Raw genomic sequence first — 19,065 nt, 5'->3', positions numbered from 1 at the left:
CAACGTCTCTGATTCTCAGTTATGAGTCTGCAGTTATTGATACCACTGCAAAAGAAGCTTCCCTGTCCACAGCACCAGTGGCAGCATGGATACTGGACATGGTCTCCAGCAGCAGCAACATGGACCATGGACTTTCACACTGCCTCTGACGGTAGCAAGGACCAAGGACATCATTCCGGGATCCTGCAGCAGCCGTGATCACGGACATCAGCGTTCTCTCTGGTGGCATTCTCAATTATCTCTTTTCCCAACAAATGGTGCTTAGCAAGTGAGAATTTGATACCTTACAACCACAGGGAACTCTGGGCCACTATCAGTATATCCCATTTGACAAAAGCTATGAAGTCAAATGACCTACCATATTAAATACCAAGTTCTAAAGGAACAGAATGATGCTGAAAGTAAAAGGTAGAACTAATTAGAATGTAACTGTGCACAGTTCTTTCAGACAGTAGAAACCTCTTCAGCCCAGAGCAATTTAGCCCTATTGCATCTCTACCATGCCAAATGATGCAGTACCACAAACATTTATGAAAGTCTATAAGAAAGATTCAAAGGCATTTCCCTTTTCTCAGCAGTTTTCTGGGCTAGAAAGATGGCTCAGCAGGTAAAAGAGCTAGCTGAGTAAGCCTGAAGACTTGAGTTTGATCCCTAGAACCCACAATAAAAGGAAAGAGCCAACTCCTCAAAGCTGTCTTCTGACATCCACATGCATGTGCACGCTCCTGCCACATGAGTGCATCATAACACAATACCCTAAATAAAATTTTAAATGATTATTGGGTTATAAAGAAACTGGTGAATGTAATTTTACTTGTGTAGTATGCATAGGAATTTGCATTCCTGGGCTGGAGAGATGGCTCAGTGATTAAGAGCTCTGGCTGCTCTTCCAGAGGTGCTGAGTTCAATTCCCAACAACCACATGGTGGCTCACAGCCATCTGTAATGGAATCTGATTCCCTCTTCTGCTGTCCATGAAAACAGAGCACTCATATACATAAAATAAATAAATATTTAAAAAGGAAATTACATTCCTGCTAACAGGCAATAATGTAGAATGAGATGGGGCTTAGAGAGGAAGGCAGTTACATGAACGGGTGAAAAATAAAAAGAGAGACTTGTGTACAGAAGAATCTGATAACAAAGTAAGAAGGTAGGCTATATTTTAAGACATGGGGGGGCATATATTCCTAAACTGAATGTTATGTAATATGTAAGAAACCGCAAGAAGTCGGTATAAATCTGTAGAATTTAAATGAAGAACAGGTACACAAGAAAACAGTAAGATTGAGGAGATGGGCAAGGGATCAGATTGTAGAATGTTTAGGCCATGCTAGGAAATTAGAATTTCATAAGCATATAGGAATTATCTAAGGTAGGGGAGAATAAAAGAGCAATTTCATTTCAATAAAGGGCACAGCACTCTGATATACTGTATGCACATCTTACCGAACAACTTTTGAAAGGAGAAAATATAATAAAAGTACTGAGGTAAGGAGCCTAAATGCTAAGAAAAAAGTCCTCTTTTACCATTTGCTAGTTGCCCAATCCTGGTTGAGAACTGTCACAAACAGAACAGACCATTACCATCAAATCTGTCGGAGCTGAAATTCTGTTTAGCTTTCATATCCAGTGGCTAATTAGTAAGGGTGCCTTTCTCAATGTTTCATTTATTAAGTCCTTAGTTACTCAATAAACACTTATTGTTCTTCTCTATACTGCCACTGATTATGCGCAGACTAAAAAACAGACAAGATTGACAATTCTTACCCTTGAAGGTTACATACATGCTATCTGGGAGACACATTCTTTCTTACATAGATCAAACAGTCTTATTTACTGAAGTCTACGCAAGCATGTTTATTGTATGAAGTAAGCCTTATAAAAAAAGGAATGAATGGAGACAATGAATTTTCCAAATGCTCTTTCCTTATCAAAGTATTAACGTTAAAATTTTGAAAATATACCTACTCCATCATAGACTATAAAGTATTATTTCACTACATTATCAATAGCTCTTTTTCATCCTCACAGTCCAATCTAACAAGTTACTTCAGCTGCATTCAGTGTTGTACTGGCTGGTTTTAAGTCAGCTTGACAAGCCGGAGTCATCTGAGAGGAGGGAGTCTCAACTGAGAAAATGCCTCCTTAAGATCGGGCTGTAAGCAAGTCTGTAGGGCATTTTCTTACTTAGTGATCAATGTAGAAGGGCCCAGAGCATTGTGGGTGGTGCCACCCCTGACCTGGTGGTCTTGGATGCCATAAAAAAGCAGGCCTAAAATGAAAATTTAGTTTTCTCCAAGGGAGGCTCATGCAGGAAATAAACTTCTCTTCAGGACAGCTGCATGTCCAGCAGATGACCAACAGAAAACAAACTCAGCAGCATCTCTGGAGGTTCCTTGTCTCATAATGTCGTGTTGACATCCCCTCTTTTACATTTATCTTATCTTTTATCTGTATTTATCTTATTTATATTTTCTCTCTTTTTACCATACAGATCCTTTGCACATATATCAGTTTCCAATTTAAGGTTTTTATGGGATTCCTGAGTCTGCATCTGTATTTGTTTCTTTTGCCCTTCTGGGGCTCTTTTCCTTTTGTCTGTCTGTTTTGCTCTATCCCGGTATGTTAGTTCTTGTTTTATCACATCACGTTATGTTATATTACATTAATTATTATTATTCCTTTAGAAGCCTGTGTGTGTTCTAATGAGAGACAGAAGGGGAGTGGAGCCAGATGGGAGGGGATATAGAGAAGATCCGGGAGGAGCAGAGGGTGGGGAAGCCGTAATCAGGATATAGTTTGAGAAACAAATCTATTTTCAATAAAAAGGGGCTTAAAATAAAAGGAAGCAGGCTGAGCAAGCCACGAGGAGCAAGCTGGTAAGCAGCACTCCTTCATAGTTTCTGCATCAGGTCCTGCCTCTTCCTTCTTGCTCATTTGAGTTCCTGCCTTGGCTTCCCTCAATGACCTGATTCAGGATATGTAGGCCAAATAAACCCTTGCCTCTTCAAATTGCTTGGTCATGGTGTTTCATCATAGCCATAGCAATCCTAACTGTCGAATCCAATTATTTTTCTAATATCCTTGCCTTAGAAAATCCTCTATCTCATCTCTTAAGGCATTTATTTTCATTCTGTCTTCAAGACCCAGAAACACTTGCTCACACACAAAATTGAAATGATGCCAGGATCTCACTTTGGAATGTTCACACCCTTGAATGAGCACTACTCCACCTAGACTTTACATCTCACTAGCACATGAATAGGTTTAGGTCAACATCAATACCTGGGAATAACATCTTCCCAGACTTGGGTCCTTACTGTGTTCTTTACCATATTTTGTGTTTTATTATTCCAACATCAACATCCATTGTGTCTTTGATTCTTTAGTTAATTCTTGTTCTTTCTTGATAAGATTGCTAAATTCCAATTTTTGGAAAAGTTGACTATTCAACCACTCCCATCCCCCCCCCCCCCCACATTACTAACCACTGCTGGAGAAAATAATAAAACCAGGCTACCAGTTAGTTCCATTTTCTAGTTACAAAACTTAAAATTGCCTGATTTTTCAAACTACCATCTGAACAGCTTTTTATTGTTGGTTTTTGTTGTTGTTGTTTTGGTTTTGTTTTGTTTTTTCCAAGACAGGGCTTCTCTGTGTAGCCCTGGCTGTCCTTGAAACTCACTCTGCAGACTAGTCTGGTCTCAAACTTAAGAGACCCACCTGCCTCTGCCTCCTGAGTCCTGGGATTAAAAGAGTGTACCACCACCCCTGGCCCCTGAATAATGTTTAAAAATAACATATCAGGGGGCTGGAGAGATGGCTCAGAGGTTAAGAGCACTGGCTGCTCTTCCAGAGGTCCTGAGTTCAATCCCTAGCAACTACATGGTGGCTCACAATCATCTAAAATGTGATCTGATGCCCTTTTCTGGCCTGCAGGTGTACACGCAGGCAAAGCACTGTATACATAATAACAAATAAATAAATCTTAAAAAAAAAATAACATCAGCTGGGCACAATGGCACACACCAGTAATCATAACACTTGGGGAGCAGAGGCAGGTGGATCTTCTGTGAGTTTGAGGCCAACCTCTTCTACAAAGTGAGTCCAGGACAGCCAGGGCTACACAGAGAAGCCCTGTCTTGAAAAAAACAAACAAACAAAAACAAAAAGCCAAAACCCCCCACGAAGCCGAAAAACAACATGCCACATTCTTTATAATATTTATTTTAGCTGTTTCTATTTTTCCCAGAATCCCCAAATCTAACATTTAATTCATTTAAAAAATAACATTCTGTTCAAATTTATTCTGAAGATCAAAGCTATCAAATAAGGATTAAGTTACAGAAGGAATTCAAAGCCAGCCTATGCAACTTAGGTTAGACCTTGTCTCAAAGTTAAAAAATCAAAAGAAGGGTGGTTGCTGGGTGTGGTGGTGCCTTTAATCCCAGTACTCAGGAAACAGGCAGCAGGAATCTGAGTTCCAGGGCATCCTGGTCTACATAGTGAGCTCCAGGACATGCAGGGATATGTACAAAGACCATGCCTCAAAGAACAGAACAGGACAGGACAGAATAGGAGTAAAGGATCTGAATAGATAATTCTTAGAAGATACACAAATAACTAGTACATAGAACATGCTTAAAACCAATTCTTTCTAGCAAGTTGGCAACCAAACCAAACTGAGATACTAGTGCATACCTACTACAATGGTTACAATAAAAACAAAATGAGAAATAACAAGAGTTATGTTATGTAAGAATACTGTGTTGACTGTTTTTTTTGGATCTAAAATGCCTCCCAAAGGCTACATGTAAAAGGCATGGCCCTTACTATCGCGGTAAAACCTGTAGGAGGCAAGGCCTAGTGTACAGAAGTAAGATTATTAGGGACATTTCTTCTTTGAGGTGGGGTTTCAGGAATGTAGCCCTGGCTCATCTGGAGCCTACAGACTGCCTCGGCTCCTGAATTCTGGCTCCTTTTTATTTTTTTCTTTGCTTCTTAGCTGCCGTGAAGCAGTGCTCTGGATACCATGTATCAGGTACAGAAACAAGTAGGAAAGCAACTATGGCTAGCAAGACAGCGCCCACTTAGGGCACATGCCACCAAGCCTGACAGCCTGAGTCCAGTCCCTGGGGCCCACACAATAAAAGGAGAGAACTGACTCTTGCCAACTGTCTTCTGACCTCTATACACACAACACAGTACATATCCATGCACATGTACAGACATCTGTATGTATGGGCACAGACACACATATGAAAAAGCATAAACTTTTTTTTTCTTTTCGAAACAGGGTCTCTCTGTGTGGCTTTGGCTGTCCTGGACTCGCTTTGTACACCAGGCTGGCCTCGAACTCACAGCAAACCACCTGCTTCTGCCTTCCTAGTGCTGGGATTAAAGGCGAGCGCCACCACCCCTGGCCTGCATAAACAATTTTTTATCTTTATTTTTTATAAACAATTTTTTAAAGCATCAACACTCTATTTTCCACAGAAAAGATACTTAAATTCATTAATTGAATATCAACAAGAAAAATACGAGAAACAGAAGAAATCCTGGAAACAATTTTCAGGGGCAAGCACATTTTTTTTCTTCCTTTAGGATTAAAGTCGTTGATGAGTAAACCACAGATCAACCAACAAGATAAATTTCAAATTGTGTGACATTATGAAAGTGAAGCCTGCGTTACACTGGAGATCCCAATTATGTTGGAGAAATCAGAGCTGTGAGCTATCTGCCACGGAGAGTTGCATACTGGGAGTTGAATCAGGCCAAGAGAGAGATGTGTGTTACAGCCAACAAAGTGGCACAGAGCTGAATTTTCTCGCTATGCCTCCATTCTGGCCTTGTGGAATGGTAATATAAACCCTGTGCCAGTATACATTGGAAGCATGTAATTTACTTTTTGATTTTATAGAGGGTTACAATTATGAGGTGACCTGGAGTCTCAGGAGAGACTTGGACTTGGCTGGAACTAAATAAAGTCTGCATTATTATGTGGCCATCAGCTTATTTGCTAGAGATGGAACGGAGTGGGCTGAGTAAGAACAGCACCTCTTTCCTCAGGCATGGAGAAGAAGATACAGAGAGGCAGGCAGGGCGGTTCAGTGAGTAAAGGTATTTCCCATCATGCCTGGCAACCTAAGTTCCATCCCCGGGACCAACATGGTTGGAAAGAGAAAAAAATTCTTGAAAAATGTACTCTGGCCCACACACATGAATGAATGAAAAAAATAAATTACTAATTAAAAAAAAAAAAACTTGTAACTAAGTGGCTAAAACCCAAATTATACAGACATTTCTTTAAAGAGTATGTCCAAATAAACAATAAACTGTAAAAAGATGCCAACACCATAGTCATTAGGGAAATAAAAAACAAAGCTACAATAGACTACCACTTTACATTAATTAAAATGGCTATTATCATACTTTCAAGGCAGAGGCAGGCTGATCTCTGAGTTCCAGGCCAGCCTGGTATATAGAGTAAGTTCCAGAACAGCCACAGCTATAGAGAGAAACCCTGTCCTGAAAAACAAAAACAAGAACAACAAAAGCCTATTATCAAAGCTACTCAGTGTTGGTGAGGATACTGCAAAAGTAGAATCCTTGTGCATTCACTGACAGTTAAGACTACAGCTAGGTGACGGCAGGAAGAATTCAATTATCTTTCAGCCATGGCCATTCAGCACTTTTTGCAATCCAAGCATCCACAAATAGGCAAGTACTCTACCACAAGTATTACCCCTGGCAAGGAAGGAGAGTTTTACACATCTACTATCCACACCGAAACATGTATAAGCCTTGAAAACATGCTAAATAAAATAAGCCAGTCAGAAATGGACAAATTATGTGAGCTACTAAAACAGTCAACTTCACAGACTCAGGAGTAAATAGTTGTTACTGTAGATTACGGTGAGAAGAAAAGTGTGAATTTGGTAGTTAATATGTAAAATAAAAAAAGATCAGTCTTAGATGACAAAGTTTCTAGAGATGGCTACAAAATAAAATGAATTTGATAACATCATAAAAAAAATTTTGTTACTTTTTGTTTTTTCAAGACTGGGTTTCTCTGTGTGGTTCTGGCTGCCCTGGACTCACTCTATAGACTAGACTGGCCTCAAACTCACAGAGATCAGCCTGCCTCTGCCTCCTGAGTGCTGGAATTACGGGTGTATGCCAACATCACCTGGCAAAAAAATAGTTTTTAAAATGGTAAATTCTATGTATGTTTTATTCTAAGAAAAAAAATGTTAAGGATTCTTAAGGAGTAAAACTGAAAACCAGAATAGTGTGTCCAGTGGATCGTAAGTAGAACTGGTCTTTCTGTTGGGCTGGTCAGCTTTCCACAGGTAAGCATCCTGTCATCTTCCTCATGTTGTATAAAGTGCTAAATAAGAGCAATATTCTAACTCCTTTATATGTCCGTTGTCTACACTTTGCTTCCTCTTCTGAAGCACAATCTATTTGAAGATACAGATTTTTGGCTCTTAAATATATATACATTACAGTACAAACGTTAGCAGGTATTCAGTGAATATCCCTACCTGTGGAACACTTACTACATGTCAGGAACTATGCTATTTTGTAACTGTAAACTCAATTCTTAAATTATTACATGTAATACTATTTTCATTTTTTCCTAAAATATTCCATAAATACTCAATTCATCTACATTGTGTGGTATTAGTCCATGAGAATAAGAATCCACTACTTGGGGGCTGGAGAGATGGCTCAGAGGTTAAGAGCATTGACTGCTCTTCCAAAGGACCTGAGTTCAATTCCCAGCAACCACATGGTAGCTCACAACCATCTATAATGTGATCTAATGCTTTCTTCTGTCATGCAGGTGCACATGCAGGCAGAACACTTTATATATAATAAATAAATCTTTAAAACAAATAAACAAACCAAAACACAAAAGAAAAAAAAAAAAAGAATCTACTATTTTGTCACATACTAATACTATAATCCAAATACTATAATCCATTGAATTTTGCTGATGTTACACTTACCTTTAATATATGTTTCGAGTTTGTTTACCTAATTCTAAAAAGAAACCAATCAAATACAATACATCTAAAAAAAGAAAAAAGGTCCAAAACTTTTATCACAAAGAATGGATAATGAAATCAGAAGTGTTTAGCCCAAATGAGCGCTGCTTGTTGGTAGAGTAAGGGCAGAGACACAGCAGGCTAGGCAAACAGTAGAATAAGGCAGTGATCAGTATCATAGATACATGCCTTCTTCCCTTTATCAGTAATATCACTTGAGATACGTTACTTAAGCTCTCTATTTAGCCTGTAAAATGGGAATAAAATGCCTATGCAGGCCCAGAAGTATTAATAAAAGTATTTAATACAATTCAGGGCACAGAATAAGAATAAGCACAAATGCTTTTTATTAGTCAATCTTAAGTATTCAAATGTCTGAAGAGTATGCGTTTGGCTAAAGCAATCTATCATGACCGAAAATAGACATGTTCACTGATTCAAAGGTGGCAAAGTCTCCAATATAGGAAGACAGACTATAGCTTATATTGTGTAACTGATAGACCAAAACGATCAGTTTCACTAAGACTACACACCTACTTCTTACTTCCCTGCTTAGCCTCCTACACTGCACAAGTGAAAGTACACTAATTGTATCTGGAGGTAGAATTCTGGTCCAGAGCCAGGCGTTGTGGTGCATGCCTTTGATCCCAGCACTTGGTAGGCAAAGGCAGGTGAATCTCTGTGAGTTTGAGGCCAGCTTGGTTTCCAAAGCTCAAACGAAACAAAAGAAAAGAAACAAACAAACAAACCACAAATAATCCTAGTCCTGGCACTGACAGCATAGGCAGCAGCTATGAGCTGCAGCAAATCGTATGAGTAAGACAAAGAACAGTTTAGTTCGTGTTCCCAAAGGTCTAAGACGTGCTTTATAAACACAACTTAACTTTCTCATAAAATAATGAAGACTTAATTTGTCCTTTAAAAAGTAATTAGATTGCTAAATTAGAAAACTGAGTTAGAGCTGTTCAAACCATGCTTTAAATTTTCTGGTATTTGAAGTCAAATGTTACCTTGGTCTTTGGTTTGTTTTTTGGGTTTGAGACAGAGTCTTACTGTGTAGCCCAGGCTGACCTCAAACTCAAAGAGATTTGTCTGCCTCTGCCTTCTAAATGCTGGGACTAAAGGGGTATACCACCATGCCTGGCTCTGGTCTTTTAAAATTTAGGGTTATCTGTGTGTGATTATAGGTGAGCAAGAGTTTTTGGAGGAAGACAGTGGGAAGTGTGGCGAGCAGTGCTGGTTGCCCAGACTCCACAACAGCTTGCTTGCTAAGTATGACTTTGAGAGGGACACTAAGGACGAGAAGGGTCATCTGTGATTACATAGTACCTACTGCCTTAAGGACAATGGCTAACCACAGATCTATAATCTCACTCAAGGCCGGTCCCAAGGCTTCATTAAGCAGTAAGACTGAGCAATGCTAGGCCATTCCAAGACCATAAATTGTATCTATAAGAAAGTAGAAACCAACTATGGGGAACTTATTCTGAAAAAAAAAAAAAAAAACAAAAAAAAACAAAACCAACTTTATAAAACCGCTCCACTTCCCCTATATAGTAACTCATTCTGCTGACTACCAAAACAGTGTGCTTTCTCTCTCTTTTTAACAACCCCTTTTTAAAATTACTATTAATTGAGGCAATATTTCAAAGTTTACAGGGGAGATCCCTTTTGGTTTTGACATTTTCCAAGTAAAACTAACACATATGGATTGCAGCAAGTAAAAGAAAGCAAGACCAAGGGAGAAAAAAATAGGCAAAGCTAATTCTTTCAATGTTTCTAATTCTGCTCTCTAAAATAACCAAAACTACAACTATAAAATTTTTTTATACGTTTCCCCCTAAAAATTACTATAAAGCAATACTCAAAAACTTACCTCTAAGTATATTGATGGTGGATTATGCTCCCCACCAAATTTGTCCAAGAGGGCCTCTATATGTTCCTGTGTCAACTTAATCATTTGCTTGATATTCCACACCTAAAAAAAGTTTTAAAAAATAAAGATCACTTAGCATATGAATAAAAATACTGTAATGCAGATTAATAGAATGTAGTAACTATCAGTATTCTCAAGACTTTAGACAATTTAGTGGAGTTTTATGAGTATTAATAACTGTGTTAGCCAGGTGTAGTGGCATATGCCTGTAATCCCAGCACTCTGGGAGGCAGAGGCAGGTGGATCTCTAAGTTCAAGGCCAGCCCAGCCTACAAAGCAGTCCAGGACAGCCAAGGCTATACAGAGAAGCCCTGTCTCGGAAACGAACAAAAATAATAACCATGTTAACCTTTTTTTCTGTATTAGTAATATATCTTTACCTATAAGAGATCCAAATAATACCCAAGTGTTTGGAACAATCAAAACTGGCAATTGCTTCATTAAGTAAAATAAGTCAGACTTAGAAACACAAATAGACCAGGCTGGCCTGGTCTATGAAGCGAGTTCAGGACAGCAAAGGCTACACAGAAAAGTTGAAGAACATTCTAGTAACTTGAGGTGTCAGCGGGAGCAGCCAAGTGGCAGGAGGAGTCAGAGCTGGAGCTACAGGTTAAACCTGATCAAGACAACAACCTCCCCAAAGCACCGAGACTTCGTGGCAGAGCCCATGGGGGAAAGCCAGTGGGGAGCATGGCCCAGATGGATGTCCCGGGCAAGAAGCTGGAGGAAAGAGCCTCTGACATGGCTTATGTGGTCCTTGGCCAGTTTCTGTTGCTAAAGAAAAATGAAGACCTCTTCCGAGAATGGCTGAAAGACACATGTGGTGCCAATGCCAAGCAGTCCTGGGACTGCTTTGGGTGCTTTTGAGAATGGTGTGATACTTCGCTTTAATATTCTCTGGGCACCCCTCAACCCCCCAGCTTCAGCATAGTCTCCAGAGTCTGCAGCCAGGTGGGCCTCCTCCCTGTCCTCCATGAAGGAAGTCTGCAGCGGTCACACTCACTTCCTATGTACTCCAGGGTCTTTTGGGAGTTGTCTCCCCTCAGCATTTCAACCTTGTTTGGAATTCTTGCCCTTGCATGCCTTGCTCTTACTCCTCCCCCTGCAGTTTTATGGCAACAGTTACCAGCTTTCCTGAAGGGATTCTTGGCCCCTTTCTCCATCCTTTTATACCCTTTGGATGTTAGATGCCCTTTGGCTCCTTTTTTGCTTTTTTTGTATGGCAAAAACAGTCACTCTCCTTATAAAAATGTTTAGATGAATAAAGTAAGTGTCCTTCATAAAAATTAAATAAAAAATAAAATTCTAGTAACAATTTAGATGTAATATGAATAAATTAATAAAATATATTAAAAATAAAATTCTATACATATATTATGTACATATACAAACAGAATAAACCATGAAAATCTATTTTTATCTTCTATCAAACTTGGGGCTCCCCACCAGAAAGCAAATGCTCTTAGAGTTTATTTACTGTGATGGCTAATCTTCAGTGTGAATCTGACTGGATTCTGACTATTAATTTTATGAATGAATAGATTGGCTGGGTGGTGGTGCTACACACCTGTAATCCCAGCACTCAGGAGGCACAGGCAGGCAGTTCTGAGTTTGAGGGCAGCCTGGTCTACAGAATGAGTTCCAGAACAGCCGGAGCTACACAGAGAAATTCTGTCTCAAAAAACAAAGAAAAATCACCTAGGACAAACATCTCTAGGAGAGTCTGTGAGGGCATTTCCAAAGAAGTTTAATGGAAGGAAAAGGAAAAACCTACTCCGTTCCATAACCTGAGGTCCTAGACTGAATAAAAAGGAGGAAGCAAACTGAGCCTCAGCATTCATTTCTCTCTTCCTAGAGACACTGTAACTGGCTGCCTCCTGCTTCTGATGCCTTGTCTTCCTGCAGCCACATCTTCCCACTAATAATGGAGCCTATCTGCTTTTAAGCTGTAAGCCGAAGAAAAGTCTCCTCAAGTTATATTTATTGGTCCAAGATCTTGTCACATCAGTGAGAAAAGCAACTAAACAGTAAGGATCCTTTACTGCTCCCTTTTTACTCATAAAGGACATACATAAAACACATGCAAATGTCTTCTATACGGGTAATTTTTTAGATCCCTTCCAATCGTATGTGTATTTTTACTTCCTTTTAGCAGTCATATAAACATTCAGTTCATGATTTAAATTTTTTAAAAAATCACATCTATTCATGTGGTATGTGTGTGTACACACATGCGCACATGTAGGTGACTACACGTAGCGGTCAGAGGACAATGTGTGAAAGTTCTCTCCTTTCACCATGTGGGCTTAGGGGATCAAAATCAGTTATCAGGGGGCTGGAGAGATGATTCAGTGCTCTTCCAGAGGTCCTGAGTTTAATTCCCAGCAACCACATGGTGGCTCACAACCATCTATACTGGGATCTGATGCCCCTTCTGTCACGCAGGTGTACATGAATCAGGCTTGAAACTCCGTGCCTTTACCCACTGGGCTATCTTGTCCTTCAGTTCACAAAATGTTTTATAACACTTCTAATTTCAACAATCTACATATTTCAATGAGTTAATGGGCATAGACAATTCTAAGAAATTTAAAGACAGATCTTGCGGGTCAATCAGCCTAGTGTAATTGCACAACTCCAGATCCCAGTCAAACGCTTTGTCTCAAAAGCCAAGGCAGGACCAACGACACAGGTCACTGAGTTAAGTCACTTGTGGCCCAGGCCTAACATCTTCCTCTCATGTGGAGGGCATGAGGTTCCCTAGTACTCACAGACAGCACTAGGGAAACACACAAGCTGGCTTTTTCTTCTCAACAGAAGGAATTTATATCCGGTTCTGCCCAGAAAGCTGGAAATGGGTGTCATTCATAACCTGGTGACCTTTGCTACCTATAGGGCCAGGCCTCACTTGAATCCCCTAGACTATTATGTTTATCCCAGACTCTTTCCAGACTCCTGATCATTGTTTCTCAGTTAATAGAACTTATTCTTCTGAAAGAGGTCACACAGGTACTTTTCAAGAGTTTCAATACAGTGATGTCCTAAGCTTTAGTGTGATAACTGTCACCAGAAACCCTTTCCCAAGGTTGAACTATGTTCAAATATGTCAAAAATAAACTGTTTGGAGTCTCTAACACAGGGCAAGTAAGTCCATAGTTCCAAGCACCTACATGGTGGCTCACAACCACCCATAGTGAACATACATACATACATACATACATACATACATAACACATACACACACTTATAGGCAAATTACTCATATACATTAAATAAAATAAATAAATGTAAAGAAACTAGTGTCTGGCTCATTTACTATATGTGGCTTTTCATCTTCTAAAAGTGTTTTTGATTTTGTAATTCTCATAGTAAACTCTCCAGTTTTCCACTTAACTTGCTCCATACACTTCACACAAATAGGTGCTGAGAATGCTGTGCCGCAGGTAGCACACTAACTTGATACAGTGCTTACTTTGTATCAGGCACGCTTATATACTTGTCTCTATTAGGTTCATTCAATTACCAACAATTCCTCCCAACAGTTCAATGAGTATCTTGGTTTTAGTCCTTGGCCTCATGAAGTACACATTCTAGATGGATAAAGTCAAGCATTAAACAAACATAACGTATGTCAGACTGTGGTTAAAAAGCAGAACAAACAAACAAAACACAAGTGAGCTGGAGACCAGGATACAGATGGGTAGGCATTAGTTAATTTGAAGACCTGAAGGAAGGACAGCAATCTCAGAACGCACTTATGAAAGAGAAAGCCAGTAAAACAGAGGAGGAAAAACAAACAAACAAAAAAACAAAAAAAGGCAAAAACATTAGGATAAGGAAAAGATTGGTTTGTGTGTGAAAGGCTGATTGTATTAATGCCCCCAATAAATGGCTTTCTAATAGGCACACCTTTCAGTCTGTAACTTCCACTCTGATCCTGGGCTTCTTCAGAGACTTGGTTGGTCTTGTGGTATCTTTCAGCATAGTATTAGCAAACATGACCCAAGCAGAGTTTTGAAATGCAAATATGAACTACTTCTTGCTATCTTGCACAACTGAACTCTGCTTGCTCTTTCGCCTCTGCTCTGCTCTCAGAACATGCCTCAGCTAGCCTACTAGCACCATGTCCTGCCACTGAAGGCTATACTAGAGTAGTTAGCTATCTAGAACCACCAATTGGTCACAGATAAATGATTTGAACTCAGCCAACATTAGTGTAGTTCACAATAGCACACTTCTACAACTGAAAAGAATGGATATATTTTAAGTGCTAGGCTTTAGGGTGGTTTATTATATAATAGAAAATATATTGTATGCAAATTTGCAACAGAACACATAAAGTACATGTGAATACTCCTAATGTAAGATTCCTAATAACCAAAATGTGAAAACATCATGGATACTGTTATGCATACCTGTAATCCCAACACTTGGGAGATATAGGCAGGAGGACTAGGAGGTTAAACCAGCCTCAGCTATATAATAAACCATCAGTTCAAGGGGGCTGGAGAGATGGCTGCTCTTCCAGAGGCCCTGAGTTCAATTCCCAGGAACTACATGGTGGCTCACAACCATTTAGAATGTGATCTGATCCTCTTCTGGTGTGCAAGCACACACACAGTACCTCATATACATTTATTTAATGTAATCTTTTATAAATCAATCAATCAATCAATCAATCAATCAATCAATCACTCACTCAGTTCAAGGACAGACTGGGCTACTTGAGGCCCTATCTTAACAAAAGGGCGGTGGAGGCGAGGAAGCGGTTCAGTTGGTGAAGTTCTTGCCAGGGACAAGCACAGGGACCTGAACTCAGATGCCCAGTGAAAAGAACCCAAATGTTCACCTGCTAACAAATAAGTAAAATGCAGTAAACCCGTTCAAATACAAATTTATGTTATGAAAAGGAAATAAACCATGAAGACACAAATATGTACTGTAACATAAACTAACCTTGAAAACAGTGTACCAAGTGAAAAAAAGCTAGCAAGGAAATTGTTCATTATAGAGAAGCCTACAGAGGAAGAAATATATTAATAGACTACTTAGTAGATCAGGAATCGAAGGAATAGAGGGACTAAGGGAGAATGGCCAAGCGTTTAGGGGTAATCAAAATATTGAAGTTAAATTTGATGATGGTGAGAAAGATGAGAGGCCAGCCTTCCCTGGGGCATTTAGTAGACATGAAGCCCTGTTAAAATAACTGTTACTGCTAGCGTTATGTTCTTTAAGTTCATACTGTAGGCATTCTTGGTGTTCTTCTTTGGGAGAATGGGACAATATGACTATAAAGATTTATGTTTTTTCTTTTGCTGCTCTGGTTGCCTTGAGTGAAAAACTATCAGTCAAATAGATAACCAGCAGGATTATCCTCGGCTACTACCAGCCATCTGGACATTTTGAAAAAAACTTCAAAATGATCACAACTGATTGCCCAGACTCATGAAGGGGCAGCCTTAACGATTTACACTAGCCATTTTACACACACACACACACACACACGCTTGCTTAGGTGAACAGGACATAACCTGAAAATCATTTTCATCTAGCTGAAAGGGAAACATTTCCTTCATGGCCTAGCAGAAGGGCTGCTGTAACTGGTTCTAAAGGCACAAGGCTTGTGACTGGCTCCAAACACAAGCCTCAGTGGCTGTTTTACAATTGGTGCTACGATAGAAGGCTGCTATAGTTTAAGTAATTCTTGATGGCTTTGATTGTGCTAAAAGGGAAGCCTGTAATACACCAAATACCCATTTGTCAAGCTACATAAACAGGTTTCTCAAACCTGCTCCATCAGTAATCTGAGACATTCTGCTGAGCTGCCTCCCTGCTTCAGAGGAGGCAACATTAGGTCCAATAAAAAGCTTTCTCTGGTCTTTCCTGCCCAATTTTAGTTGTGTGGGCTGAGCTGGTAACATAAAGAAACAGAGAAGATAGGAGCATGGTGGAGGCAGTGGAGCAGCAGTGGCACAACAGTGAAACTGTCAAAGTGGGAAGGCATCCAGCCCACTGCTGAACTGCAAAACTGAACAGTCTAGAATGGCTAGGCAGGAGGACAGGCAATGGAAGGCAGAGACATGAGGCTAAAGGAGGGCAAGTGACTGTAAGGAGCCAGAGACGAGAACCCGGACCACAGTCACGAGACGAGAACCCGGACCACAGTCACCAGAGACGAGAACCGAGACCACAGTCACCAGAAATGTTTTAGAGAGCTATCAAATCTTTAGGCCCAAGAGTGTCAAATATCAGGGACCAAGAGTTGTAACACTGACCAAGCTTAAGGACTAAGAAGTCCCAACTTTCCAGGCCTACAAAAGAGCTTATAAGACCTGTACTGGCTCTGTGACACTAAAGGATTACTGCTAGCATTACCTGTTTATTGCCACTGATGGCTGCCATCAAACACTGATGGAAACACAGCCTGGTAAACAGCACCTTAAGAGCTTCTTGTGTGTCCATATACATTATGTCTATTGGAACAGAACAAAGCCTCCTGATTGTACACTATTCTCATGTGTGTACACTATGTGTAGTCTGTATGCATATTCATGTGTGAGTATGGTCATGCCACAGCACATGTCACTTATCTCTACTTGCCATCTTGCTGCAGGCACACTAGGATTATAGATGTCTGCTACCCCACTAGGCCTTATGTGGGTTCTGAGAATCCAAACTCTGGTGCTCTCTCATATGTGTGCCAGCAAGTGCTTAATCCATTGAGGCATCTCCCAAGTCCTGCCTGAACTGTACAATTTAAATGGGAAATTTTTATGAGCACCCTCTCTTGCCATTAAAAAAATATTATTCTTGGTTTGGGCATTTGTTTATTTATATTTATTTACTTATCTACTAATTTTCAACACAAGGTTTCTCTGTGTAGAACTGTCCTAGAACCCTGAGATCGGCTCGCCTATGCCTCCAAGGCATGTGCCACCATACCTGCAGCCCCCTGACAAAAGTTTTTAAAGCATTAAAGCTGTTCTCTAGAAAGTTGATCATAGTGGGAACAATGAATATATGTCAAAAACAACCAAGAAATGTCTAACGAAAGATGGAAAAATTGCTGCCAAATGATAGCACTCACCAAATTAATACAGACAGAGGTGGTAAGAAGGCGCAGACCTGGGTGTATTATAAAGGCAGGATCCTTATGCTTTTGTGATGAATTAGATGTGATGTATGAGAAAGAGCCAACAGTTGAAAGCATGAGAAGTACCAATGGTGTGGGGACACAAGATGCAGAATAACAGCCGGAAAAAGAAAGAGGGAAAGGAAGAAAAACAAATCTTATTTTACACATACAGGAGACATGGTAAACAACCAAAAACAACACCTTTTTTTTTTTTTAAGCTAGATATACAAAGCTGGAATTAAGTAGGAGATATAAGTTTTTAAAAATAAAAACGTGAGCAAATGTCCTTGTAGCAAAGATGTAGCTGATGGGCAGCTCAGGCTTCAAGTGGGTCCACTGGTAAGGGGAACAGAGGCTGTCTCCAACATGTACTCTGTTGCCTGCTTTTTTTCTTTTTGTTTTTTTTTTTCAAAACAGGGTTTCTCTGTTAAACAGAGCCCTGGCTGTCCTGAACTCTATTTGTAGAACAGGCTGGCCTCGAACTCACAGAGATCTGCCTACCTCTGCCTCCCGAGTACTGAGATTAAAGGCGTGCAGCATGATGCCAGGCCACAGGGGAAGAGGAGGAACTCAGTGCTGATAGACTTCATATGTTGGGGTGGGTGGGTAGAGGGACTCCCCTTTTCTGAGGAATAGGGGAAGGGGAATGGGAGAGCAAGGATGGAACTGGGAGGAGAAGAGTGAGGCGGCTACAGCCAGAATATAAAGTGAATAAATAAATAAATTAACAACAACAAATAATGTGAAAGCTTAGAAATAAAATGTTCTTAATTCTGATGCTCTTCACATAATGTGGTCAGATTCAGAATGTATTTTACAGTTAACATAGTCATTGTCTATGTGTGTAAGTCTAACTAGAGTTGGTGGTACCTGCCTGTAATACCAGAACTCAGGAAGTAGAAGCAGGAACATCACCAGCTTGAGGCCAGGCTGTACTCTGTAGCAAGATCCAGCCTTGAAAATACAACACCCAAAACTCTAATAAACAAATCCAAAATAAGAAAGGATTCTCATGTTGTTGTTATTTAACTGTTCCATCACGACAGGCATTACAAATGTCCAGGTTAAAAAACAAAACAACAACAACAAAAAAAGACAAAACAAAAAACAAAACAAAAACCCCAAAACAAAAACAAAACAAAAAAACCCCAAATGTTCAGGTTATTTGCAACTTTAAAATACTTCCAGTAAGAGTAAAGTATGACTCAGCATTGAAATAAATTTTAAGTACAGATAATCAAATTATTAAATATAAAAGAAATAAAAACCTAAGCAGATGGTATCTGTCACTGAAACATGGTATACTCAATTCATGTCATTTAAACGAACATGACCAAGAAGGAAGAGAAATATAGTGACAGAAAAAGAAAGGAGCAAGAGTCATTGCATGTAAATCTACAACTCTGAGACTGGAGAGCAGTGGTGACCCTTAAGTAAAGATTAAAAGAGAGATTGTTTTTTTCTTGTCAAGAGAGTATATAGGAGGGCTGGAGAGATAGCTCAGAGGTTAAGAGCCCTGACTGCTTGCTCTTCCAAGGTCCTGAGTTCAATTCTCAGTATCTACATGGTGGCTCACAATGAGATCTGGTGCTCTCTAATGGCATGCAGGCAGAATGCTGTATAAATAATAAATCTTAAAAACAAAATAAAACAAAAAAACAATGACGCTAAGGCTGGTGAAATGTGAAATGGCTTGCATCACGTTCCCGAATACTTGCTGTACAAGCCTGACTAGATGAATTCGGCCCCAGAATTCACGTTGAGAGGCTCCTGTCCGTAATTCCAGCACTTCTACGGCAAGATAAGAGAATTGGCTGGAAGCGGTGACAGTAACAAAAGAAATCTTACCTCAAAAATAAGGTAGCAAGATATGGAGCCCCAAAAAGTTGAACTCCCGACCTCCACACATGAGTGCTCACACGCATGATCGCATGCAC

General features: G+C 39.8%; 1 protein-coding gene and 1 pseudogene across 3 annotated transcripts in view; one reads left to right on the top strand and one right to left on the bottom strand.

Annotated features, from left to right (window-relative positions):
• Positions 1-19,065, bottom strand: part of Braf (B-Raf proto-oncogene, serine/threonine kinase) — a 114,716-nt gene that overhangs the window by 67,884 nt on the left and 27,767 nt on the right. For all 3 annotated transcript variants that reach the window (XM_051151672.1, XM_051151671.1, XM_051151673.1), the window contains exon 2: positions 9,934-10,035. In XM_051151672.1, coding sequence (XP_051007629.1) covers positions 9,934-10,035 — 102 coding nt within the window. The remainder of the gene's footprint in view (positions 1-9,933; positions 10,036-19,065) is intronic.
• On the top strand, positions 10,073-10,974 carry LOC127194778 (barrier-to-autointegration factor-like; annotated as a pseudogene).

Source organism: Acomys russatus, chromosome 10, assembly GCF_903995435.1.
Source record: "Acomys russatus chromosome 10, mAcoRus1.1, whole genome shotgun sequence".
NCBI lineage: Eukaryota > Metazoa > Chordata > Mammalia > Rodentia > Muridae > Acomys > Acomys russatus.
Note: the sequence above shows the minus strand (reverse complement) of the source record. Positions and strands in the feature narration are given on the sequence as shown.